The 26,598-nt window shown below is 48.2% G+C and overlaps 3 protein-coding genes across 10 annotated transcripts; 2 read left to right on the top strand and 1 right to left on the bottom strand.

Moving 5' to 3' along the window:
* The first annotated feature begins 3,491 nt into the window (after positions 1-3,491).
* On the top strand, positions 3,492-13,009 carry ALG1 (ALG1 chitobiosyldiphosphodolichol beta-mannosyltransferase). Of its 3 annotated transcripts, none has more exons than XM_050980194.1 (13): positions 3,492-3,534; positions 3,793-3,870; positions 5,036-5,139; positions 5,603-5,751; positions 6,243-6,332; positions 6,957-7,067; positions 8,164-8,279; positions 9,175-9,213; positions 9,775-9,834; positions 10,555-10,665; positions 11,578-11,692; positions 12,391-12,466; positions 12,793-13,009. In XM_050980194.1, exons 1-13 carry the CDS (start codon positions 3,510-3,512, stop codon positions 12,925-12,927), a joined length of 1,209 nt encoding a protein of 402 aa, XP_050836151.1. In that variant the 5' UTR covers positions 3,492-3,509; the 3' UTR covers positions 12,928-13,009. The 3 variants fall into 3 exon arrangements, with proteins under 3 accessions (XP_050836151.1, XP_018771734.2, XP_050836152.1); XM_018916189.3 differs by having other exon boundaries at positions 3,500-3,720; XM_050980195.1 differs by lacking the exon at positions 3,492-3,534 and having other exon boundaries at positions 3,597-3,870; positions 4,002-5,139.
* A 1,352-nt stretch (positions 13,010-14,361) lies between these two features.
* EEF2KMT (eukaryotic elongation factor 2 lysine methyltransferase) lies at positions 14,362-20,837 on the bottom strand. Of its 5 annotated transcripts, XR_003945026.2 has the most exons (9): positions 20,496-20,837; positions 20,317-20,379; positions 19,629-19,709; positions 19,334-19,438; positions 18,548-18,753; positions 17,070-17,374; positions 16,027-16,176; positions 14,915-15,293; positions 14,362-14,631 (listed from the first exon to the last, which is right to left on the bottom strand). XR_003945026.2 is itself a non-coding variant. In XM_018916193.3 (8 exons), the coding sequence occupies exons 1-8, from the start codon at positions 20,796-20,798 to the stop codon at positions 15,193-15,195; spliced, it is 1,314 nt and encodes a 437-aa protein (XP_018771738.2). In that variant the 5' UTR covers positions 20,799-20,837; the 3' UTR covers positions 14,717-15,192. The 5 variants fall into 5 exon arrangements, 4 of the variants coding, with proteins under 4 accessions (XP_018771738.2, XP_009090251.1, XP_018771740.1 ...); XM_018916193.3 differs by lacking the exon at positions 14,362-14,631 and having other exon boundaries at positions 14,717-15,293; XM_009092003.4 differs by lacking the exon at positions 14,362-14,631 and having other exon boundaries at positions 14,717-15,293; positions 18,548-18,681; positions 20,496-20,645.
* Positions 20,838-21,475: 638 nt separating this feature from the next.
* Positions 21,476-24,207, top strand: NDUFB6 (NADH:ubiquinone oxidoreductase subunit B6). Of its 2 annotated transcripts, XM_009092004.4 has the most exons (4): positions 21,479-21,769; positions 21,845-21,937; positions 22,905-22,949; positions 24,057-24,207. In XM_009092004.4, the coding sequence occupies exons 1-4, from the start codon at positions 21,590-21,592 to the stop codon at positions 24,123-24,125; spliced, it is 387 nt and encodes a 128-aa protein (XP_009090252.1). In that variant the 5' UTR covers positions 21,479-21,589; the 3' UTR covers positions 24,126-24,207. The 2 variants fall into 2 exon arrangements, with proteins under 2 accessions (XP_018771741.1, XP_009090252.1); XM_018916196.3 differs by lacking the exon at positions 21,845-21,937 and having other exon boundaries at positions 21,476-21,769.
* Positions 24,208-26,598: the final 2,391 nt, after the last annotated feature.

The following is a 26,598-nucleotide window of genomic DNA, read 5'->3' as shown; positions in this document are numbered from 1 at the left end:
TCCTAGGTCACTTCTTTTACCTTCACTCCTTCCTTAGGGATTTTTTTGGGTGAGAAGAAAATGAATAAAGCAGATTTAAAATGGCTGGTGAGGTTAAAAGGCAGCAACTGCGAGAAGAGTGGAGTTTGGAGTATTTGAGGAGAAAGGAGCATTAAAAGTATCTTTTCATGTAGTGGGTTGGAATAAGATGATCTTTAAGGTCCTTTGCAATCCAAATTCTTCATTGATTCTGTGATCTTATGCCATTTTCCCTTCCAACAGGAACGTTGGAAAGCTTGGTGAAAAGTTTATGGGAAACAGCTGGCATTAGATGAGGCAAAGCAGGTGCAGGTAGTGAACAATAACATTAATTCAGTATTTTAGAGCATGGGGACTATTAAAGGGGCATTAGAGCCAGTCCTCCCTTCAAACACCAAAGGTTTTTCATCTCCAAGGCAAAGCCTGGGCTGTCCCAGCAGCACCAGACCTGGCTGTGGGCTTAATGCTGGGCCATGCAGTGGCATGTCAGGCCACCTGGAATAGCTTCCAAACTGAGGCTATTCTGCAGCCAGCTCCTTTCATCTCCGCTGTGGCAGGGGTTGTGCTTTAGAAATGGAGCAAAAAGAGAGCAAACACAAGAAGCAAATTGCCTTGCTGTTAAAAATGGCCATAATTTATCCCTCATGGTATAGCACAGTGCCAGTGCTCGGGGCCCTTTGGGGAGTCATGGTGAATTTGTGAGGATTGTACCCCACAGTGCAGGTGTGATTGGTGCAAATTCTTGTTATTGGAATACTTTGTTGTTTTTTCAGTGCAACTTAAAAGAAAAAAAGAGTGATTTTTAAAAAATGTTTCAACTTCATCTATCATGTGGCTATAAGAGTAACCAGGGTAGCAGCAGGCTGTCATGAGATTTGCTTGAGACATTTGAATTGGAGACTTCTGAGATGAGAGAAGTTCCATTTGTGAGAGGGATTTTGGCTGCTCTGTCTCTGTTTATTGCACTCACAGCAGTCCTTTGAGGGCAGGAGGACTGGGCATGGAGCTTAAACAGACTATTTCTAGGGTAAGTGCAAACAGCATTTCCAAACTTTCTGAAATGGACAGGAAGAAGAGACAGGAAAAGGCTTCTGTAAAACAGAACTGCTATTCAATACATATGAAAAATTCTCCGGGCAGAGGTCAGTAGTCTCTGAAAATGGATTTCTCTCAAGTGCATCCCTGTTCTCAGAGCCTCAGCCAGAAGTGATGACTGCACCTTATTTATCTTTCTCCAGCTAAGTACTCTGAAGATTACATAGGTCAAAAGGACTTTTATTGCAACTCTACCTCCATAAACTGAAAGTCACCACATCCCTAAAGCTGAAACACTTGTAATTTTAAGTACTTTGGTAACCTGCCAGAAAATACAGCTGTATGGAGTTGGGGTGTTATGCTTGATAGCCTGCAAGAATCCATCAGTTCCTCATTCCATTGCAGCCAGGGTATTTGCACGTTACTCAAGGAGGTAAACAGAAAAGCAATTTGCATTTTGCATTAAAATGGTGCAAGCAAGGAGCTGTCAGGTGAGAGAGGAGGGACTGAAAGGAGGGATTCCCACAAGATCAGACCTCCTACAGGTTGGAATGGATGTGTGTGACAGCAGGTTGGGATGTGGGCTTTTCTTGAGGAAACCTTGGCTCCCCAGGGAATCAGCACAACCCCGAGGCTGCCAGAGCTCCAGGAGTGCTTGGACACCACTGCCAGGGATGCCCAGGGTGGGATTGTTGGGGTGTCTGTGCCAGGCCAGGAGCTACCCTGGATGATCCCTGCAGGTCCCTTCCCACTCAGGATATTCTGTGATTTCATGTTTTGTCAGTAGAAAAATATGAATTCTGAGCAGAATCTTTGAGCAAACATTCCAGGCTTTATTTTGTTGTGGAACCAGTCTGCCCACACTTGTAATTAGTTATATGTTTTAAAAGGGAACAATGGTTTCATTGTTACTGCCTACTTGCTGTTTGGCAATATGGAAAGTTACACTGGAAATGCAACATCTGACATCTGCCTTTGTCAAAGGGGACAAAGAAACACTGGAACAGAGGGATACTATTCAGATGGGGGGACACAAGGTCTGCAGAGAGAATCGTGGAATTGTGACATTTCCTGGTTGGGAAGAGTCTCACAGGGATCATCCAGCCCAGCTCCTGGCCCTGCACAGACCCCCAACAACCCCACCCTGGGCACCCCTGGCAGTGCTGTCCAAGCATTCCCGGAGCTCTGGCAGCCTCGGGGCCGTGCCCATTCCCTGGGGAGCCTGGGCAGTGCCCAGCACCCTCTGGGAGAAGAACCTTTCCTGATCTCGAGTCTAAACCTGCCCTGTCACAGCTCCAGCCATTCCCTGGTCACCAACATCTTTCATTTGTATCTTTATCCCTGTTTATAGTGAAGAAATACCATTTGTTCTCTACATTGTGTGAAAATCCCATTGGATTCTTGGCCTGTCACCATCATATTTCCTGGAAAAATCCCCTTGCCCAGGATTCTTCTCCTGGGAAGCTGAAAAGCCTCAGAGAAAAAGGAAAACAATATTATCTCATTTGCTTCTCCTGTGTTTTGCTGCTTTGGCATGTGGGTTGGACATTGTTTACCAACAGGTGGTTGTTTCATTGGTTTCATGTGAATTGTTTTTACTTAATGACCAATCCCAGCCAGCTGTGCCAGGGTTCTGGAGAGAGTCACGAGTTTTACATTATTATCTTTTAGCCTTCTCTCTGTATCCTTTCTCTATTCTTTAGTATAGTTTAGTACAGCATTCTTTAATAGAATATAGATCATAAAATAATAAATTAGCCTTCATTAAAACATGGAGTCAGATTCATAATTTCCTCCCTTTGATGGGGGCCTCAGAAAATACCACATTTGGCCAGTAAACTGAAATTGATTTTAAAGTTTTGTACAACTTAATGATTTCTTCAGCGTGGTGTTCAGTCACTTCCATGGTGCCAAGGTGATGTGGCAAATGCTTCTGTCAGCAGGCTTCTGCTTGTTCGGTATTTCCACCAGAAATCAGGGATCAGCAGGCTGAAAACAGATGGGAATTGTTTATTACATACACATATGAGAAATCAGTGGGATGCAGACGTTGAAAGGATTTAGTACCTAGCAGGATCAGGGATTGAGGCAACAAAATGAGGGATAGCACAGAAACATGTAGAGTATTAACTCAGATCCAGAGAAGGGCTAGTTGGAATTTATTTGGATTCAAACTAAGGAAAAGCACGTGCATTGGATGGTAATGGGGCTGCTCGGAAATCACTCCTGACTTCGAGATACCCTAAAATCAACAAGGAAACCTCACACTGCGGACGAGTGTCCAGTGCCGCTGTAACTAATTAAGCCCCGTCTATGCTGTAATTAATCAGTAATTAACTAACCATTCTCTCGGTAACTGCCGCTCCCGCGGCCTGGCGGGCTCCCTCAGAGCGCGGCACCTCCGCCCCGCCAGGGGGCGCTCGCGGCGCGCCTTTCCCGCCCCGCGGCGCTCCAAGATGGCGGCAGCGGGGCCGTGGCCGGGTCTGTGGGTGGTGGTGGTGGCTCTGCTGCTCCTGCTGCTCCTGCTGCTCTGGCGGCGGCGGTCGGGCGGCGCGGGCCGGGTGTGCGTGGCCGTGCTGGGGGACCTGGGCCGCAGCCCGCGGATGCAGTACCACGCGTTGGCGCTGGCCCGGCACGGGCGCGAGGTCGCTCTGCTGGGCTACCTCCGTGAGTGAGGGGCGGCCGGGGCGCGGGGCCGGGCGGGGCGGCCGCGCCGCTGACCGCGCTCTCCCCCCGCAGAGAGCCGGCCGCACCGGGACGTGCTGCGCTGCCAGAACATCCGGCTGGTGCCCGTGGCGGAGCTGAGCGGGCTGCGAGGTGCGTGCGGGCCGGGCCGGGGAGCCGAGGCTGCGGGGAGAGCGGGGGACCGTAAAGAGCCCGCAGCGTGTGCGGGCCCAGCCCCGCCGCACGCCCAGCTCCCGCCCTTGTTTGCCTTTCTCTTTCAACAGGAGCCGCTGGAGTTAAACACCTGCCAGTACATTGGTGCTGTTCACTGCACAGTGAAATAGAGGCAGAATGAAAATAATTTCCCTTTCTCCCCCACCTTGTGTTTAGCCCTGATGCCCAGAGCAGCCGTGGCTGCCCCTGGATCCCTGGCAGTGCTCAAGGCCAGGACACTGGGGCTTGGAGCAGTCTGGGGCAGTGGAAGGTGTCCCTGGACATGGCAGGGGGTGGAATGAGATGAGCCTTAAGGTCCCTTCCAACCCAAACCATTCAATGAGTGTAGGATTTCTTTCCATACAAAATACAGAATGAGTATTTGTAGGAACCACGAGATGTTTACGTGGCTTTATAGTGATCATAAAATAAAATCACAAAGGTTGGAAAAGCCCTCTAAGAACATTGAGTTCAACCATTCCGCCAGCACTGCCAAGGCCACCACTAAAACATGTCCCCAGATGCCACATACACTTTTAAATCCCCCAAGGCATGGGGACCCCCTCACTGCCCTGTGCAGCTTTGCCACTGCCTGACCACCCCTTCCATGAAGAAATGTTTCCAATATCCAACCTAAACCTCCCCTGGCACAGCTTGAAGCCGCTTCCTCTCCTGCTGTCCGTGTTCCCTGGGAGCAGAGCCTGACCCCCCCCCAGCTGTCCCCTCCTGTCAGGTGTTGTGCAGAGCCACAAGGGCCCCCCTGAGCCTCCTTTTCTCCAGGCTGAGCCCCTGCCCAGCTCCCTCAGCCCCTCCTGGTGCTCCAGCCCCTTCCCAGCTCTGTTCCCTTCCCTGGACCCCCTCCAGCCCCTCAGTGTGTGCCTTGGAGTGATCCAGCCTGTCCAGATCCCTCTGCAGAGCCTTCCCACCCTCAAGTGGTGCCATCTCCAAACTTGCTGAGGGTGCACCAATCACTTACCCAGCTCGTTGGTAAAGTGTGTCCATTTTCATGTTCTGACCCTGTCTCTGCAGAGCTGGCTGGGTCTGATGTTCACATTTCTGCAGGGATAGCTGTAATACCAGTACCTGTCTTTCTGTCACTTTGCAGTGGGGCCAAAGCTCTTGCAGTATGTGCTAAAGGTGCTTGTGCAGTCAGTGCAGTTACTGTACACATTGCTGAGGATAGATCAGCCATCCTACATTCTCCTTCAGGTATGTTTTGTGTTGGGACTAATTTCAGTACAAATAAATGGTGCTACAATACAGGGTGATTTTAGCCATCTCTGACTGTTCTAATTATTTCAGAGCTGAGCTGGCCTCTTCAGTGGTGTAAACCTGTATGCAGGTAGTTTTTGGCTCTAAACTTTGATTGGTCTGTTAACAAGTCAAGTTTTCTCTTCCTGTTAGTTCTTGTGCTTTCAAACTTCATTGCCATGGGTAGCAGTAAAGAATAAATCTTACTGTAAATGTCTGTGTGTTTATTGGAGGGGAATTTTGATCTTGATCCAGGGTTAAATCTGAAGTACCTGCTAGTGTTCATAAGTGAATACAAACAGTCTCTGTTCATGAAGCTCTTTTAAGGTGATGCAACTTCAGTTTGATTTCGTGCTTCTGGTATTTGCTTTGTGTTTGTCACTTGGTCACGCCCGCTGCTATTTTGGTTTTGTTTGAGCAGAATCCCCCAGGCCTACCCAGTATAGCTGTTGCCTGGGTGGCAGGGCTGTGCTGGGGGAGCAAACTCATCATTGATTGGCACAACTATGGGTACACCATCATGAGCCTGAGTCACGGGAGGAGCCACCCACTGGTCCTGGTTGCAAAATGGTTTGTGCCCTCATTTCTGCTCTCTATAAATGATGTGCCTTGGTGAATTCAGAATGGAGGCCAGTGGGGAGGGTATAATTGGCACAGGGAGGGGTTCTGGGCTTTGCTGTGCGGTTTCTGTTCTGCAGCTGCTTTGTTGAACACGTGGGAGGGGTTGCAGGAATTGGGCAGGTTGTTTTTACCTACCTATGCAAATGTTGATCTTGTTACTGGAATTTCTTTATATGTCCTGGGTTTTTTATTCTCTAATGCTGCTTTGCACTCCAGCTCTTCTTTAAACAGCTCCTTGCTGAATGTAATTGGTTATGTGTAGTTAAAGGCTTTAAAGGCTTTGGAGAATAGGAGTCCATCAAAAACTGGCAATCAAATTTCAGTTCTGGGGGCAGTTGGGTTTCTTTGGGTTTTGTTTGGCTTTCATCAAGCATGGGCACTGGGAGCAGTTGCTGCAATTGCCTGACTGTGGTTTCTGACTGATATTTCATTTTTGTCAGGTATGAAAAGCTTTTTGGGCGCTTGTCTGACTATAACCTGTGTGTCACTGATGCCATGAAGAAAGATCTCTGGGTGAATTTCAAGATAAAGTAAGTCATGTGCCTCAATTCAGTGTGTGTATGCTAAGTAACAGATCCCTGAGGATTCAGAGGGATCTTACAAAAGCAACTTTCCTGAGCTCACCCACCACCACTGAAACACATCAGCTCGGTTTTGTGATGGGCCAGTGTGGTGTGGGCATTCAGGAATCATCATCCTTCTAAACTAACACCCCACTGACTGAGGGGGCAGTCCAGGAGCCAGGAAGTTTGCTGCAGGCTGCCTTGGAGCCAGAGAGGGTCAGGTGTCACTGGGATTTGAACAATTACTCTGCCCTGCCAGCTTACCTTGAAGGCTTCAAGATCGGGGCAGTTAAGGAGTAAGTTTGAAAATCAGGCCAGTGATGTCTGCAGTTTTTACAGGTGCATTTCACCCCTAGAATAAGCACACAAGAAAGGGCTTCTTTGTTTCTTGTGCCTGCCTTGCTGTGATCCAGCAAACTTCAGGAATACAGGAAGTCGTAAGAATCAAAAAATTAATTACTTTGCTATATAGTTAATTTTTTAGTTTTCTATGTATTTTTTTTCTGATTACATTGTTGCAGCCTGCCGCTGTACCATGTGCATATTGTTACATCTGTATCTTATTTAAGCTGCACACTTCTTTCCTCCCAGGGCTGTAACATTGTATGACAGACCAGCATCTTATTTTAAGGAAACACCACTAGACCTCCAACACAACTTGTTCATGAAACTTGCCAAGGACTACGAGCCCTTCAGACCACGGTATGTGCAAGTGCAGCTGCCCCTGCATCCTTGACCAGGGCATCTGGAGTTGTTACCAAAATCCTTGTGTGGAGTATTCTGATCTCAGCAGGCACAGGGGGCACTGAGGTGCCTTAGAGAGGCCAGCAGAAGTGAGATGATTGAGCTGTGGTAGCCCAGGTAGTAGAAGTGTTTTGTTTCTGAAGCAGTTGGCACTGAGGCAGTCTGTGCTGAGTGGCTGGGGTGGAGCTCTGCTTCCCACTGACCCCACTGCGGTGCTTGGGTGCTTCCTTAATAGCATCCCTTCCTTAATTACTGTGCACAGCCTTCAGGATCTTGGTCCAAGGGTTAAACACCTCCCTCTGGCAGTGCAGGATGTCACTGCAGCAGATGTACCAGGAAGCTGACTTCACCAAACTAAGGCCTGAAAAAGCAGTGAAATCCACAGTGCATTGTGGGGATTTTTTGAAAATGCCCAGCTCAGAATGTGTAGGTTTGTCACTATAGGACTCGAAACAACACAAGAGCACACACTGCTGTTCTCAAGGTGAAAAAGGGAAGTTTATTTTCTGACTCAAACATTTGTAGATTTCTAAAGGTGACAGTGGATCGGAGGGTGACAGTGCCACCTCTCCAATGACACTAGACAAACTAACAGTTTATCAAATTTCTCTTCCTCCATAAAAGAATGCAAAACAATAAGCTATTTACAGAAAGTGTCTGAGAAAGTTTGTTACAAGAATGTAAACATCAACAAGCTTAGAAAATCTTAAAAAATCAAAGCAACATAGGTTCTCAGTTTAGCTGAGTAAATGTGCTGTTGGCCTCCATGCTGTGGTAAGCGTGAGACAGACTGTGGAAAGGGAGGCTGACTCTGCTCAACTTGTGAAGGAAAACATTTGGCTGGAAAGTGGAATTGTGCCTGTATCAGCAGCAAAGAGGGAAAAATGGCCTGCCCTGTCCTGGTATTTCTGTCATGTAATGATTCTGTTTCTACACGCGTTGAGCAGCAAATCTGAAGCCAGATGTGTGGGAATTGGTGCCAGTAGAGCAGAGTGCTGCCTGCTGTCGCTGGCTGTGTAGCTCATGCTCAGGAAGTTGTGTTTCCATAGTACAGAGCTGTCAGCCCCGGTGCCGAGAGCTCGGCCTTCACCCGGAGGGACGGCAGCAGCGGCAGCGTGCTGAAGGCCAGGGACCGGCCAGCCCTTCTCATCAGCAGCACCAGCTGGACAGGTTGGGAATCACTTCTGTTTTCCATATCAAATAGGGCTGTTTGTGCTTTTTCTCACTCGATGTTGTGTTTGTCCTTTGTTTTCCTGGGAGAATTTGAAGACAAGGTGTGTATGATGCAATGAAATGTTGTGTAACTTAAATAATGCTACAAATGAGTGATCTTTTTTTTGAGTTGGATTTTAATTATAGAGCTCAACTTTAAGAATGATTTAAGAAATTCTTTTAAGAGGTTTTCTCTTTGTTTTTTTTAGCTTTCATTCTTGACATATGATCTCGCATGGTGTAAAACGGATTGAGAAACTTAAATATTTACTCCTTACTGAGCACCCTGCACCCTGAAGGTGCCTCTGCCCATGGCAGGGGGCTGGGATGAGCTGAGTTGGTCCCATCCAACCCACACCAATTTGTGTGTTCCATGATTTCTGATGATGTTTATTACATAACTATGTACTTTTTTTTCCCTCTGTATGAGGAAGGGGACAGAGACTGGAAAAAAAAATCCATTGCCAGTGACCATGGGCAGGGTTGTCTTTATCTTGGAATAATCAGGGCAGTTTTTACACTTAATTCTCAGCTTAAGAAACTAGAAAATTTTAATAGCTTCAAAGATATAAAGTATTTGTAGCTAGTTTGTCTGTCATGTTGCCAACAAGGGAAATAAATAAACACTGTGTATGGTTATGGATTTTTATTTATGAAAATTAACTAGGGGATTTTTAATAGAACATTTTAGTAAATAGTAGCCTTTAAGTACAAACTATGTACTTAACCTTTGAGTACATGGTCTGTATTTAAATTGTGTAGGTGAAGGTGAGGGAAATCTCAATTGTTACTTAAAGTCAAAAATGAAAAATGGTAGAAATATGACTGTTACTAATGAAGCCTTCTCTTTCAGAGGATGAAGATTTCTCAGTCCTTTTAAGAGCTTTAGAAGGTTGGTATGAAGGAATTGATCTCACTCTTTCTAAGAGATCTTCTGGACACTTAAGAAGGGTTTTGCTAAAGAGCAATGCTTCTATATTCAGGTGAAAATGCAGTTGTATTTGATTAATTAGCACTAATTTCAGATTAGTAATTGAAATACAACAGTGAATTCAATTAGAGGAGTTGTCAGGGAGAGTTAAATCTCTAACTGGCTCCTAAACTGCTGCTTTATTTTCTGAGCTATTACATCTGCTCTCCACAGATATCTGCTAATGGGAAGGGAGGGAATACTTTGTCTTATCTTGTAGACTTTGCAGCTGCAATTCCAAATTGATCTATTGAAGCAACTGATTAGGGAGCAGTTGAAGAAATGCTTCATGCATAAACAGCCTGATTTATTTCTGGAGGAGTCTGTAAATGTTAACATTGCTGGATTTACTGCTGTGAGACTCATGCATGCTTGTTAGGAAATTGCTTGTAGTGGGAAGGTCAATAATTAATGCACTGTCACCTCTCTTCAGCCAAGCACACTGGGATTTGTCAGCTCTGACCAGTGTTTTATCTTCCCCAGATTATGAGAGGTTTATCGAGGAGGGAGCTGAGCTTCCAGCTTTAGTGTGTGTGATAACAGGTGAGAATGTTTGTGTTACAATTCTTCCAGTGCCAACAGAAGGTTTAGTTGTCACTTTTGTTCTGTGCTGACTCTTCTGCTGCTGGTTGGAGAGAGGAGGGACTGCTGCCTTTGTGTCTGGTTATCAGGACAGTGATTTCTAGCTGAGTTATTGCACCATCCACCAATTATGGCACATCCTTAAGGAGCGTCCCTGTCTGCTCCAGCTCTGTATGAAAACAATCTAAGGCAAATGGTAGATGATGCTGCAAAAGCAATGTCAGGGGAAGCAGCCCCAAGCTGTGCCAGGGGAGGCTTAGACTGGACATTGGGAGAATTCCTTCATGGAAAGGGTGGTCAGGCACTGCCAGAGGTGCCCGGGGCAGTGGTGGCTGGAGTCCCCGTCCCTGGGGAAATTGAAAGCCCTGTGGGTGTTGCACTCAGGGTGTGGGTCAGTGTTGGCCCTGGCAGTGCTGGGGAACAGTTGGACTTGATCTGAGAGGGCTTTTCCAACCTTAAAAACACCATGATTCTACATTGATGGAAAACTAATTGAAATACTGAGTAAGAGAAGCCCATGTGCACATTCCTTTCAAGCAAACTTAAATATTTTCATGTCTTTTTAGGGTACCACAAGTGTTGTACCCTGTTTGTGCACCTCATCCAACAGGAGGTTGTATTTCACAGACCACACTGTTTTCAGTCATCTTGATAAAACTTTTTTTTTCCTGTTTTACACAGGTAAAGGACCTCTAAAAGATTATTACAATGGACTGATCCAAAAGCTGCACTTTAAGCATATCCAGATCTGTACACCATGGCTGGAGGCTGAGGATTACCCTCTTCTGCTTGGTAAATACTGGGTGATGGAAAAGCTTGAAGATGTGTGGGAAACAGCTCAGCCCAGTTGCAGGGGGCTGCTGCAGACTGGGAGAATATAGCCAGGAATGTTGCTGGTTAGTGACAGGATATTCATGGATTTGACTCATTCCAGCAAAGCTGCTGAATTCCTCTGGTTGGCTTTTCCCTGCTTTCCCAAGAAGTAGCTGTGCTGTTTCAGCCTGTTCTTGGAACTCTGTTTCTTCCAGCAGTGCTGAAATACAGATGCCTGGGCCTGTTCTACTTTACCTTCAGGGTCACTCCATTAAATGAAGTGAAAATGTTGTTGGCTGAGCAACCAAAAGTAGCTGAAATTCTAAATTTACACATCACTGGAATGTTATTCCCTCAGCATCTTCATTGCAACAGCATAAAGGGGGAGTAATAGAGTTATAAAATCCATATTCAATGTGATCTTCTTTCTGCAGGGCTAGAGCCTGACAATTTATGTGCCTGTGAAACACTTTTTTTTTTGGTCCTTTTTAAATAATGAACAAAATGTCTGTAAAATCTCACTACAATTCCTCTGTTTGAGCTGACTTCAGCTAGGAGAGGTCACTAGTGAGGTCACAGTGTATACTGATGGGGTTTTCCTTTACTTACCCATTTTTAGCAGAATAAGAGGCAGAAAGGCTGTTTTAAGATACATAAAACTTCAAAATCCCCTTTAATTTAACATGTACTCACTTGCTATTTTTCTAAAACATAACTAATTTTGAGTCCCAAAACACCCTGTGCTTTATTTTTTCCCCTGATTGCTTGAAATTGTGTCTGGGTAGTTGAAAGTTTCACTTGCTCCATCCAAAGCAGCACAAAAATAAAGGTTGGCAGGAGGACAGAGGAGCTGCCTTCAGAGAGTTCAGACTGTGTTGTGTTGGATTTCAGGCTCAGCAGACCTGGGGGTGTGTCTCCATAAATCCTCCAGTGGTTTGGATTTGCCCATGAAGGTGGTGGATATGTTTGGCTGCTGTTTACCTGTGTGTGCAATACATTTTGAATGGTAAGAGCTTATTCTGTTACAGCTCAAGGCAATCAGATAAAACAATATTCTTACAAAGCCAGAGTTCAGCAGCTACTGCAGGAATTCAATGAGATTCCTGTATTTTGCCATTTTTAAAATTAAATAAGATAGAAATCAAGGTTGGTTTAAGTTTAAAAGTTAATACTAGCTTCTACAAAATTGGGAGCATTTCATGCAAGCACTTGATTTAAAATAATCCCTGTATTCCATTGTTTCCATATGTTTAATTTTTAAAAAATCTTTTTTTCTGCCTAGACACACCTGTTCAGTGAAAGGCTGAGTGTGTGCATGGGCATTCTTGGAATTGATGGTCCTTTGGGAAAACAGTAGCTTTATAAAAGAAGATAAATTCCTGTGAAGATTTCATGATGGATCGTGGACAGATTTTCCTTGTGGAATAAAAAATCTAGTTTTAAAGTAGATAATTGCCCTGGTTTTTAATGGATGTCCAGATGAGTGGCACAAAGACAGAATGAGGGCCCTTTGGTACAGTTGTGGTAGATTTAGTCTGATATAGAAAGAAGAAGCCTTTAACTGTTTAACTCCATGATGTCAGGTGTGGGGCCATAATGATACAGATCCCCTGGTCTGGTCCCTTTGGATGTCACTGTGCAACACTGTAAATGTCCCACTGGCTTCTTTTTGCCTCAGTTCTCCTTTTATGGCTTTTTTCACAGTTTACATGAGCTGGTGAAGCACAATGAGAACGGGCTGATATTCAGGGACTCGCAGGAACTTGCAAAACAGCTGAAGGTAATGGCTCTGACTGATTTCTTTCCCCCCAGAAATAATCCCAGAGGTGCCACTGGGTGAGCAGCCTTTTCAGGTCTGAACATCACCTGTGTGTTTTGCATTCTCACAAGGTACTGCCTGGCCTGGTGGGCTTTGTTTGCCTCACTTCTGTTTGAATGTGAACCTGAAGCTGGCAAAAGCATTTCAAATTCTGTCCTTGTTCTCTCTTCATGGGGCCAGACCCCAGAACTGCAGCTGTAGTTGAGGGCTAACAGTGAGGAGGCTGGAATGAGCCTGAAATGGAACAAGATAGTTATTTTTCTGTGGTTATGCTTTTTAAATTACAGATGCTTTTCTTGGATTTCCCAAGCCTGGAAGGGAAACTTGCCAGCTTCCGAGAGAACCTGCGAGTGTCCCGGCAGCTGCGCTGGGACCAGAGCTGGGACCGGACTGTTCTTCCCTTGCTGGGCAACAGGGAATGACTGGGGGAAGGAGGGTGTCAGACACATTCCTGCAGCTGCAGGGATTTGGGAAACAGTCAATAAAGATTTTGTATTGTCTGCATTTACAGTTTCTAATTCCTTTTCTTGGCTCTCACACTTCCTTTATAGTTTCAGCTTCCTGGGCGAGTAGGAGGTGCTGAGGCTGTTTGTTGTGTGAGAACCTGTGCTGCTTGAAGGGCCCTTTTTGGTGAAGATCCTTGAATACAGATAGAAACTATCACCAGCTTCACCTCCTGTACAGTCAGCACTTTAGTGGGTGGTTTGGGTATGGTTTCTTTGGCACATGGGAGATGCTTTTCATTGGAGTTGTTTCATTTCAGCTGGTCAATTCAATGACCAGTGACTGCCCAAACATTGAATATCCTCCTGTGTGGGTTTATTGGGACAGAACCATTTTGTTTCCAAGTTGTTTTCCCTTTTGACAATGTGTGCAAGGGTGTGGAAGTACAGCACTGGTGTGTGACAGCTTTACTGGGCACTTAGAGCAAAGCAGAGCTTACAGTGAGTGTTGTCCCTGTCTCTGAAATGAATGTGCCCATTTACCTTGGGAAAGAACTTAAAATTCCTCTCTTCTTGAACAGATGGACAGAAAAGGGAAAAATAAACTCCAAATACATGGAGAAAGTATGTATAACTTAGTCAGAAGGCACTTTGCTTTGTGAGTGCTTACTCAGGTACAGCCTTCAGTTTTTTATTAAGCTCAGTATTCGCATGCAAGCCTAATGCTTACAAGATTTTTTTCATCACCTTTTTGATGATAAAATAGATGTCAGACATTGGTGAATGCACTTGGCTTGGACTGTGCTTACTGCTCCTCAGAGCTCCTGCTTCTGTCTGGGAGGTGAGGACTGGGTTCTGCACCAGCAGTTTTAAACTCTGAGCAACTATTGAGTATCTACTTTTGTCAAAAGAGAAAAGGTGATAATAGGGTCAAGTTGCTTTACTGCAGGAATTTGGCAAAACCTCCAGCTTAGGGAGGTTTTGATCCATAAAGATTGATTTGCCAATTTTTTAGTGGTTTTCTCCTGTTTTCAGTCAAAATCCTGTCCAGAGGTTTGGCCATTCCTGTGCACATGGAGGTAAATTAGGCACTTCTCTAATTAAACAGTAATGCCAAAGGCTTTAGAGAAGTGTCCTCTTCATATAACAGAACTTTTTAGATCCAAAATGAGCTCTGTACAGAACCTTTGTCTTGAATTTTGTGTGAGGGGAGATAAAGGAGCTCCTGTGTGGGCTGCCAGTTTGTGTTTCCTCTGGAAATAACACCTTGGAGTTCCTTCTTTTTGGGGACAGGGAGCCAAAACCTGGGCTGGGGTTATTTCAGCTCAATACCAGCAGTTATGGTCTTTAACTTGAAGAATAAGAAGATTCCTCAGGTCTCAAGTTAGGTATCATCAGTTTTCTCTCCACTGCTACAGGAGGAGGAGGTTGAAGTTTTTTTATTTCATTTTAAGTAGTTTTTAATAGAGAAAAGGAAGCTAAAAGAGAAGTATGAGCATCACTTGGAGTTTTGTGCTTCAGGACCAATGCTGCCCAACAGGAGAGGGATTAATGGATGATGGGAAGTTTCAGAGCTCAGTCCTTCCTCCTTGCAGGATACCTGGAACACTGCTATGGAGAGTGATTCCTTTTTCATTGCCAGCCCTGCCTGGATTGCCAGCAGCCACTGTGGAAGTGGCAGTCCTGTGAGAGAAAGGGACATCAATTGTGACTTGTCATCACTGTAAAGATGCACCTGATTTGCAGCAGAGTCATCCTGGGACACAACTACAGGTACTGGTCACTGTTTATTGGGGGTTTTTAAGCCAACCCAAACTGCAAGTACACACAGACATAAAACACCAGAGTAGACTATTACAGCTGCTTTTAAAACCAAAACCCACTGATTACTCTGAAACATTGCTTTGCTCCTTTGTCTGTGGGAGATCCTCACCCTGTGATCCTGCAGGCTGCCCCCAGTACTTACAAATCACAACACAGTTGGAAAAAAACCCTGCTTGAATTCCGCTGTCTTCTACAGAATCAAGTCAAGTGTGATTAAAGCTTTTTGGTTTCTGTTGCTTGAGGTTCAGTCACTTCCCAGGGGCAGCTGCAGGCTTGGATTCATGCTGGCAATTAAGAGGAAGGACTCCGTGTGTCCAGCTGTATCCTCAGAACCTCCTTTCCAGAATTCAGGATAATCTTGTTACAAGGCGCTGAGACAAGCTCCTGTTGGTTTCAAAATTCCAGTTCTGTCTGCCAAGCCTATATAAATAGCTGTAGAATAGTTACATCTGGCTGCTCATCATAGAGAAAATAACAGCTGCTGTGGGCTGGGATCACCTGCCACCTGATCCCAGCTTTATCTGTGAAGAGAAACATTGAGAATCATATTTATGCCTAATAAAATGAAGAGCAAAAGTTGCATGACAAGTTCTGTAAGAAGAGATCTTTAGCATGCTGTGATTGACAGGCAAATGCTTATGAGTGTTTTTTAAAAATCCCATTAATGCCTCTGCTGAACACTCAGTGTCACTTTGTGAATTAACCAGCATTTCACAGAATATCCTGAGCTGAAGGAACCCACAAGAATCATCAGGTCCAGTTGGTGAACACCAGCTGAACAGCAAAGACACTGCAAAGGATAGGTTTTAGAAGTTTATATGAAGAAAAATCCCCAAATCTCTATTTAACCTCTAGTTGGGGGTTTTTTGTCAAAAGAGAAGATGAGAAAATAGAGCCAGATCAAAGAACAGGTAAGATATGATCAAGGGTTTAGGCTGCATCTCAGGTGTTCTCACTGACAGTGCAGCACTGATGGCTCCCTCCTTTAAGCTTAAACCTCTTTTTACTTTCCTACTGGCACCAGACTTACAAATCACCCCTCACAGATATGAGCTGTAAGAGCCAGGATGTACCCAAAGGTGAGTTCCAAGCTCCTGATGAAATCCATGTGCAAAAGCTACTGCTCTTAAATCCAGCTCTAGGATAAGATCCAGCTCTTGGACAATGCTCCTGCTCCTCTCTACCACAGAACAAGTAATGGGGAAAGAGGCAAAAAGGCAGAACTACTGAACACTGGATGGAACAGGCACCCACCCAGCTCAGCCTGGAACAGCTGATACGTGTCTGGATTTCGGATTGTGGAGGCAATGAACACCTCAGGAGCTTTCCTGTCTGCCCTGGAGGTGGAGAGTTTCTGTAGCATCCCAATGAGGGCTAAAATTATCTCAGGATCATAAACCACATCTAGAGAAAAAAAAAAAAAACAAAACCATACAATATTTATCGAGAATTGAGTAAAAACCAGAATAAAAATTGCAAAGCAGAAATAAAATCTTCACAGTGGAGGAGAATATTGACATTTTATGGACTATGCCCTCATTACTAAAAATCAGTGCTCCTTTTAGTAAATGGATTGTCAGATATTTTATTTAAGCCCTAAGGGAGGCAGCAGAACCACTGAGTTGGTGCTCTGCTCCCACTGCCCTTGGCAAAACAAACCTGCCTTGTTAGAAATGAGTGGGTTAGAGGCTGCTGCCAAGGACTTGCAGATGTTTTCATCGGGAGTCATAACCTGGAGAGCAGAAATGGTGGTGGGAGGTCAGGGAACACCCAGGGGTGCAGAAAGCTGATGCTCAGGGGGGCTGTTCCCTACACAGAGGTGTGCAGGTGTGTACCACTGCAGTTACTGGTGCTGCAGTGAGTAACAGCAAATAGCAGAGAGATGTCAGTGCCCCTCAGCTCCTGCCTTCAGAGTCCAGCTGGGGCTGGTTTGGGCACTCACTGCCATTAGGCACCATGCAGTGACTTCATTTTATACAATTCCCATTCACTGCATCCTGTGATACCTGGAATGCCAAAGTCATTTTTACACCTGCATTCTCAAGTTCTTCTTTGCAAAACTCCAAATCAGGATGTAAGGCCTACAGCTGAGACATTCTGCTCTCACTAGGTATCACCATCATCATCCAACTGCCACCAGATTTTCCATGACTGGATTATTTATAAATCTCTCTCTGAATTTATACACAAACAAGTCCAAATGCAGTCTGTAGTTGGTTGTTGTTACTCTGTTACTCCTCAAGAGGCTGCTGGGGTTGCTGAGCCCTGCCCACCCCAGCTCTCTGTGGGTGCAGTACCTGCTGCAATGACAATGTCAGCTCTGAGAGCCAGCAGTTGTTTTTCTGTCACTGAGCCCCAGTCAAGCTCAGCAACAACCACTTTTGGGGTTTGGCAGTTCTGCCCTTCCAGCTCCTGTCCTTGGGACTCTGTTTGGATGCTGCAGGTCACCCCCTCTGGGGTGAGGCCATTCAGCTGGAGGTTTTCCCCCAGCTGTCTGAGAACACGGGGGTGGCAGTCACTGAATATGAATGTCCTGGGCTGGCAGCTCTTGCAGATGGCAATTCCAGTGAAGCCAATCCCACTCCCCAGTTCCAGGACTGTCCTGAGGATAATGGAGTAAAAAGTACTATCAGGAGTCTGCATTGAGTTAGAAATCAAAACATTCTAAATATAATTAAAGGTAAAATCAGCTCCAGATAATTACAATAATTTTTGAGTGAACCACCCACACTCTAACCTTTGTCCCAAGCAACTGGAGAGTTGGGAATAACTGAGGGTGGAATTGTCAGCATAAAAATAATTAGCTGAAATGCTGATTTCTGTAAGGCACAAAGCATTCCCACCACAGGGATGAGAGACATTCCCACCTGGCTTTAGCCATCTGCAGCACAGTTGTTTCCACCTGAGCTGGCTCTCCAGTTTTTAGTCAGTGGAGAGAAACACACTGAGCAGCACAGTTCCTTCCCCTGTGAGCTTAATTATTATTAAATTATCTTTCCTCAAAACTCCTTGCTCATCCTGACTACTTATAATAAAGTGAAAATTATGTGATCAGAGCTGCACACTAATCGAACATAGATAATCCTTGGTGAATCCCATCATGGAGGGAAGGGTGTTAGTGAAATTACTGAAAAAACAGCTGACCTCACAGAGCAGGTCAGACTGCACAGTGCAAGGGTTTGATCCCAAACCAGGCCCTCTCCTGGGTTAAAGTTTGGCAGAAGAGACAAGAGCAGCAATTACTCAGCAGAAAAAGGGTGTCATTTCAGTTATTTTATGTGCACAGTCTGTTATTAAATATTTCTGTTATTAAATTACAGTTGTGTAGCTCACAGTATCAGAGGGCTGGAGCCGCTCTGCTCTGGAGACAGGAGTTGGGAGTGCTCACCTGGAGAGGAGAAGGCTGCAGGGACACCTCAGAGCCCCTGCCAGGGCCTAAAGGGGCTCCAGCAGAGCTGGAGAGGGACTGGGGACAAGGGATGGAGGGACAGGACACAAGGAATGGCTTCCCAGTGCCAGAGGGCAGGGCTGGATGGGATATTGGGAAGGAATTGTTCCCTGGCAGGGTGGGCAGGCCCTGGCACAGGGTGCCCAGAGCAGCTGTGGCTGCCCCTGGATCCCTGGCAGTGCCCAAGGCCAGGATGGGCAGGGGCTGGAGCAGCCTGGGACAGTGGGAGGTGGCCCTGGACATGGAATAATGTCCCTTCCCAGCCAAAGCATCGTATGATCCTGCAGGAATGAAAAGCTCTTTAGTGCAGCCCTGCTGCTGCCATACCTGCCCCTGAAGAGGCTGGGGTTCTGCAGGGCCCACTGGGCCAGGTGCAAGGCAGCCTCCCACGTGAGGAGCCCCGTGGTGCCACCGGAGATCAGCGCTGTGCTCTCGCAGAGGCTCACACAGTCGCCTGAGGGCTGTGGGACACAGGGAGGCAAAGATCCATCAGCACAGGCCAGTGACTGAGAGTTTACAATCAATAGGAGCACCTGGAAAAAGGCAGGAAGCACTCCAAGCTTCAGGGTGTGTGGCATTCACAGTCTCTGTAAAAATTCCTTCACCCAGGGTTTTTATCCTAGGAAGCTGAAAGGCAGCAAGAGAGGCCTCAGAGAAAAGGAAAACAATTCTAATCTCATTTGCTTCTCCTGTGTTGTGCTCCTCTAGGATGTGTTTGGAGATTGTTTACCCACAGGGGATTGCCTGATTGGACTCTGGTGTGAGTTGTTTGACTCTCTGGCCAGTTAGGGCCAAGCTGTGTTGGGACTCTGGAAAGAGTTACAAGTTTTCAATTATTATCTTTTCAGCATTCAATAAGTATATTTTCTGTATAGTATAGTATAGTATAGTATAGTATAGTATAGTATAGTATAGTATAGTATAGTATTCTTTAATATAATATAGTATAATAAAGTAATAAATTAGCCTTCTGAGAACATGGAGTTAGATCCATCATTCCTGCCTTGGTCAAGGCACCCTGCATTTACAATAAGGTTGGGTGTTTCTAAAGCCAATTCTTGCTTTGTCTGGGTGAGTAAATGTGGTTTAGAACAGTGCAGAGTCAGTTTTTACCAGTAAGTAGTTTTTGTAACAGTGAGTAGATTCTTCTTCTTCTTTTAGAACATCTGCCAGTGTCTCATAGAGTTCATCCAGGGGTTCAGCTGCTGTGGATTCAAGCTGTGGGGGAGAACAGGGCAGCTCTGAGCATCACATTGCCATGAAACAGAAAACAACTGCACTCGAAGCCTCATTTTAGTACAGTGTATTTACAATGAATGTTGTGGTTGGTTATTGCATGAGGTATTCTCAAGGGACGGAAAAAAAAAGAGAAAAACAAGTGAAAAATAAGCTAAAAAGTGAGAGGTACCTTTTTTATGAGCTCAGTCAGGAAGCACCTCCTGTACTTGGCTGAAGGAGGATATTTCACACACAGAGGGTGAAGAATTGTCTACAATGAAAAGAGCCATGGAAACCAATTACCCAGGACAGGGTTTAGGAAAGGCACTAAGGATCACAGGAGGATCATTAATTGGGTCTGGGTGCCATGAAATGCTTTGGAATTTAGTCTGTGCAAGAGATGCTAAGCCAGAAATTGAAACGGGATGATTTCTGACAGGTTTGTGAGTTTAGATAACTGTGGCCACAGATTTCTTACTTTTTGTGGCAACAAAAATATCACTTTTCACTAGAGCAAAGAGGAAAACAGACTGAAAATAATCCAATTTACTCTCCTCCTTCTTTTGCTCTTCTTTTCCTTCTTTCCGTTTTGGTTTGCTGCCTGATTTGTGATCTCTATCCGCAAGGACAGTTTAACACCCCCTTTCCCTGTATCCCGAACATCCCGGAGCAGCTGCACTGACTGTTCCATTCACATCAGTGCTCTGGCACGAGGGTCAGTTCTGATCTAAGAACACCCAAATATCGGGGAAAGAAGGAAATCTGCGGTTCTGCGGGGCCTAACACCGGATCACGGGCACCGCCGGTATTTCTGAGCAATTCCGGCAGATTTGGGACATCCCGTGATGGCATGGAGGTGACTCCGAGCCGTCCCTCACCTTGTGCAGAATATCCGCCAGCAGTGCGGAGTCCGGCGCAGTCCGCAGGCTTTGTTCGAGTTCCTAGAACAGGATACATACATACATACATACATACATACATACACACACACACATATACATACCAACGCCGCGGTGCCGCCTCCCCCCCCACCACCCACCCCACCCACGCCCGGTACCGGCCAGGGCAGCGAGCGGAGCGGCCGCGCCGCCAGGAAACGGCGCTGGAAGCGCAGGGGCAGTCCCGGGCGCGGCTCGGCCATGGCCCGGCAGAGCTCGGCCGGGCAGGCCGCGGGTGAGGAGCAGGAGCCGCCCGGAGGGCGGAGCGGCACCGCCCCACGGGGCCCGGAGCGCGGAACACCCGAGCGGGGATCGAACCCGCGATGCCCGGACTCGGCCGCGGCTCCCCACAGAGCTGGCCAGGCCGCAAGGGGGCGCCACGGTCCTGCTGCCCGAGCGGAACGGAGGGAGTGGGGAAGCATCGGGACCGGGAAAACACATCGGGATGGGAGGGAACGCACACCGCGAGCAAGGGAATACCGGAATCAGGGGAACATCGAGATCATGGAGCACTGGCACTGGGAAAACGTACAATCACTGGATCAATGAATCATTGGGATCATAAGAATCATGGAAACATTGCAATTATGGAATCGTGGAATCACTGGAAACACGGAAACACAGAATATTGGAATAGTGGAATGGTTTGGCTGGGAAGGGTCATTAGGGACCACCTCACCCCACCCCTTGCCATGGCAGGGTCACTTCCGCTGTCCCCAGTTACTCCAAGCCCCATCCAGCCTAGCCCTGGGCACTGCCAGGGATCCTGGGGCAGCCACAGCTGCTCTGGGCACCCTGTGCCAGGGCCTGCCCACCCTGCCAAGGAACAATTCTTTCCCAATAATATCGCAACAATATCCCATCCAGCCCTGCTCTCTGGCAGTGGGAGCCATTCCCTGTGTCCTGTTCCTCCATGCTGTTGCAAGTACCCTTGCCCCATCTGTCCCGTCAGTTCCCTGCGGGCACTGGAAGAAGCCCCAGCTGAGTTCCCCCGAGCTATTCTTTCCCCAGACCCTCCGGCTCCCTGGGCTCCCCTCACGGCACAGCCGCCTAAGCCCAGACGCCACCTCGGCGGCCTTGCCTGGCACGTCACAACTGCGCGCCCCGTGACGTCACCGCCGCGCGCCGCCGCGAAGGACACGGCGCCCGAGCGGGGCCGAACGGGACCGGAGCGAGCCGAGTGGGGCGAACGGCCCGGGCGGGCTCAGGCGCCATGAGCGGTCCCACGGAGGATGAGAGGCTGCGGGTGCAGCAGCTCCGCGCCCTGCGGCGCCGCTGGCTGCGGGACCAGGAGCTGAGCCCGCGGGAGCCCGTCCTGCCGCCGCAGCGGCTCGGGCCCGTGGCCGCCTTCTGGGAACGCTTCCTGCAGCCCGGGGATCCCTGGCGGCAGCAGGTGAGCGGCGGGACGTGGGCACCGCACGGCCTTGCCTTGGCCGCTGGCCCGGCCTGACCGTCCCTGTGCCCGCAGGTGCACAAGTTCTACCAGGGCGGCAGCTTCGTCCTGCTGCGGGTGCTGCTCCCCGCCTGGGCCATCACCTACTTCCTGAAGTACCACGTCCGGGTGCGTGCGGGCACGCCGGGGGGTGGAGCGGGAGTGGTCCCACAGCGGGTGGGTGAGGGTGCTGCTGACATTCGGTTGCAGATAAGGGTATTCCCCGTGGCCTGTTCACCGCTTGTGTTGCCTTGCTGGGGTAGCACTTGTATATAAATTTAGCCTGATACTTCATTTCAAAGAATCACCCTTGTGACACCCCAGCTGCAGAACTGCCCCCAGATCTGGGCCAGGACCTGGAGCCGCTGGAGAGACTTTAGAAGAAGCCACGGAGATATCCCAAGGGCTGGACCCTCTCTGCTCTGGAGCCAGGCTGGGAGAGCTGGGGGTGCTCACCTAGAGAGGAGAAGGCTCCAGGGACACCTCAGAGCCCCTGCCAGGGCCTAAAGGGGCTCCAGGAGAGCTGGAGAGGGACTGGGGACAAGGGATGGAGGGACAGGACACAGGGAATGGCTTCCCAGTGCCAGAGGGCAGGGCTGGATGGGATATTGGGAAGGAATTGTGCCCTGGGAGGGTGGGCAGGCCCTGGCACAGGGTGCCCAGAGCAGCTGTGGCTGCCCCTGGATCCCTGGCAGTGCCCAAGGCCAGGATGGGCAGGGATTGGAGTAACTGGGGACAGTGGAAGTGTTAAGGCCCCTTCCAACCAAAACCATTCCATGATTTATGGCAGTGCCCAGCTTCTCCTGTGATCTAAGCAGAAAAGCTGTGTCTGAGTTGTTCTGTCCTGCAGGGACAGCCCTGGGAATAACCAGGACAGTTGGTGTGGGGAGGGGAAGGGGCCAGCCCTGCCCTCCCTGCAGGTGTGACTGTTGCAGCCACAGGTATTTCTCTAAGTAGTAGAAGGTTTAACAAGATTTTTGCTTAGCACTGTTTGTATCCTGGAAGGGTCATGGTGCCCATTGTGAACACCTTTTGTGCTTTCTCCAAGTAACACTGTTCTCTTTGCCCCTTCCCTGTGTTCTCCTCCTGCTTCCAGAAATCGCCGCACGGGGTGGTTGTGGCCAACCCACGGATATTCCCAGTAAGTCTCTCATGGCCTGTCTTATCTTCCAGCTGTGTCACACAGACAGGAAGGGGTTTCCAGGGAGCTTTGTGCAGCACCTGGGAAATGTCTATCACAGCTTTCCCAAGGGATGTGCTGGGTCCTGTGGGCAGCACAGGGACAGTGGGTTTGGGCACTTCCCTCTTGTCCTCAGTCCCTGTTTCAGTGCTTCCTCTCTGTAGCACCTGGCTGATGCTGCCCATCCTGGTTGGAAAATACAAACATTCCCTTTGGGAATGGGTGTTCAAAGCCCCAGTGATTATTAACACATGGAATCACACAGGAGGGGCTCTGCTTCTCCTCGTTAAGCCCTGAAAATGTTGGTTCTGACTTGGTCCCAGTTGTCCCTGAAGGTCCCCCACACTCAGGTGTCCCCAAAGAGTTGTGTCACCTCAGCTTGGGACAAGTTTCATGAAGCAGAGTGTCACAATGTTTGGTCTTTTCTGTTTCCAGGCTGCTCTGAGCTGTTACTGATTGGTGTAACAAGTCAGAGGGCAAATATTCCTGCAGAAGATCAGCTCTGCCCTTTCTGGCTGCTGCCCATTTTTGGCATAACACCTCCTAATCATGCTCTGTCTAAAATAAAATTATAATATATTCCATCCCAAACAACCAGCAACAAGCTGAAGGTCAAGCTGTTGGCCTCTGTCTTCAGCCTAATTTTTTAGTTGAGTTAGGTCAGCTCAGCAGGCCAAGACTTGGCTGGAGCTGGAACAAGTGGCACTGGGGCAGCAGGTTGATTTTTGAGGGATTCCATGGCTCTCCATGGGCTCTGGGCCGTGGGGTTGCACTCACTGATCACTGCTGGAGGGGATTATGCAGTGCTATAAGTCATTTTTAAAACAAAACAGGCTCAAAATGTGTGGCTGTTTTCTGCAGTGAAAACAAGGGGTAAAGCAAGTACAGGCTCCAGGTAATTTTGCTGTGATGTTATTCCAGCATTCTGTGGATGTTGGGGCAATGAGAATGTTCTGAGTGAGTTGTGGTGCCTGGAAGTGGGAACAGTTGCAGGTTCCCTGAAGGACTGGGCTGTGCAGGGGGAGTCTAGATGCCACAGGGAATGCTCACCATGCTCTCTTCCCACAGGGGGACAGGATTTTAGAGACTGGAGAGATCATGCCACCTCTGAAAGATGAGCACCACAGGCACCACTGATGGCCGGGAGCTGATTTCCTCTGTGGGTGAACATGGCCACATGCATCTGCTGTGTCTGTTCCATAAAAGAGTCTTCATTGTGCATTGTCTCAGCTCCTCTGTCATTTACTGTCTCATTAATCCCTGTCATTCCAGGTGTTCCTCTTGTGGGAGTTCATTATTGCTGGATCCTGGGGATCCCCAAGGCCTTTACTCACCTCTCAGTGAGACCTGGCAGAAGGACAATATGGGCCTTGGGGTAAAAAGAGAAACACTCTGGATCCCAGGGATTTTGGAGCAGGCTGCTCCAAGGAGCAGAGCTGAGCCCCTCACACACACTTGGTTCTCCTCTCCCACTCTACCAAACCCTTTCTACCAACCCCTTCTGACAGACTTCCAGTGAAAACATAGCTTCCACCTCTGTCATCTCACCTCTCTGCCTAGGAAGGGTGGTAGAAGAGGCATTGCTGCCAAAAACCTTTTTTACCACTCTTCCCTCTGCCTTCAGCTCTTTCTGAGGGAGTCTTCCAGCACCCACATACCTGGGGCACTTTGTACTGGGAAGACTTGTCTCTTAAAGAGCAGTGATCCCTGTGAATCCCTTCCAACCTGACATATTCTATGATTTGAAGGCTTTAGTAGGTACTTAGGGGATAGGAATGGTTCTGCCAGCAATCCAAAGGGTAACCTGGGTGGCTGTGACACAATCCCCTCATGGAGCCATGAGAGAGCAGCCCAGCCCATGTGTGTGAGGAGCAGGGGACAGGTCAGAGCCCCTGTACTGTGTTTGGGGACAGCCAGACCCCTCATAATGGCTCTGGTAGGGACTGGAACCATCAGGGCCATGGCAAACACAGGAAAAACTGTCCAGCAGTCAAAGGAGGTGAGGGAGGCCATTGCCAAAGCCACATCACTTTCTTTCCTTGGGCAAACAGTGGCTCAGGGTGGGACAGCACGTGGGGAATGAAGTGGGGGCAGTAGGGTCCTCTGGGTCATCACTGGGGAAGGTTGGGGGTCACTGGGGGGCGGGAGTGTGAGCAGGGGCTGTTAGGGAGCACTGGGAAAGCAGAGAGTCAAGGGGGAGCCTGGGTGTTGAGGGGTGGTGGGGTTGGTAGAGGGACTGCGGGGGATGAGACTTGTCCTTCCCAAGGCTCGGGGGGGTCCCTGTCACCACCCCTGCCCCAAGGTGTGCCCAAGTGCCACAGTGAGCCCACCCCCCTTGGCCAGTGACCAGGGGAGGCCTTCCCTCCCTGGGCTCCCCTGACACCTCCACCCCACTGAGGACAGCTGGGGTACCCCAAATCCCTGAGCTCCCTGTGCACTTGTGCAATGCTTGTGAGGAGCTGGGGACTGTGACATCTCCTGGGGACACCACACACCCAGGGGGATGCCTGATATTCCCAGAGCTCCCAGATTCCCCCAAGAAGGCCCTGATACTCCCAGGATTCTCCAGTTCCCTTAGGGAAAGGCTGACAACTCTCCTCCTCTAGTGAGAATTCCCCCAGGACTGCAGGGAATTCCTGGTACCCCCAGAGTGCTGTGAACATCCCCACAGCTCCAGCAACCCAAGAGACACCCCAATCCCCCACATCCCCATGATGTGGGCCCAGGGGGCCATTTTAGACCACAGACTCAGTCCCAAGGACAGGTGTGGGGCCCTGGGATCACCTGGGGGTTTTGCAACAGATAATCCTCCCTGAGGAGAGGGGATGGATACCTTTCTCTTAAGCAGGGAGAGGTTTGAGTGTCATAACCATACCAAAAAAGATAACAGAGCACCTTGAACGTGTCCTGGCACAGCTGCAATGGGACCATTCATCTCCATCCCCTCAGCTGTCCCACTGCAGGTGACAACATGTGGTGCTGGGCAAGCAGGAGGAACCACGAGCCTGGTGTCAGACCAGGCACTGCTGACAGCTGCTGGACCTGTGCAATGACCATGTGCCTCCACAAGCACAGTCTGGATCTCCCCTGGGCCATCCCTGTACCTCTCAAAGTCATCGAGTCCTATTTCCCTCATACCAAAAATGTGGGAGATGCATTCTCTTGATAATGAAAGCAAAATCTGTGTTTGTACCGTATTGTTTCCTCAACTGCCCTCAGAGTTGCACACACAGATATTACAGCACTACATTGTCTACAAAAGTTTGAGATCCCTACCACTAAAAACATAACACTGATCAGTAACAGATGCACACACAGATAATCACAGAGTCATGGAGTGGTTTGGGTTGAAGGAACTTTAAAGCTTATCTTGTCCCACCCCCTGCCATGGTCAGGGACACCTTCCACAGTCCCAGGCTGCTCCACGCCCTGTCCAGCCTGGTATTGGACATTTCCAGGGATCCAGGGGCAGCCACAGCTGCTCTGGGCACCCTGTGCCAGGGCCTGCCCACCCTTATACAATATATATACATTATATATTTAGTCAAGGCTTGCATTTCCTTGCACCTGCCTTGCACTTGCCTTGCACCTTCCATTGCAACAGCTCAAG

This window comes from Serinus canaria, chromosome 14, assembly GCF_022539315.1.
Source record: "Serinus canaria isolate serCan28SL12 chromosome 14, serCan2020, whole genome shotgun sequence".
Taxonomy (NCBI): domain Eukaryota; kingdom Metazoa; phylum Chordata; class Aves; order Passeriformes; family Fringillidae; genus Serinus; species Serinus canaria.
This window is presented reverse-complemented; position numbering and strand designations above follow the sequence as displayed.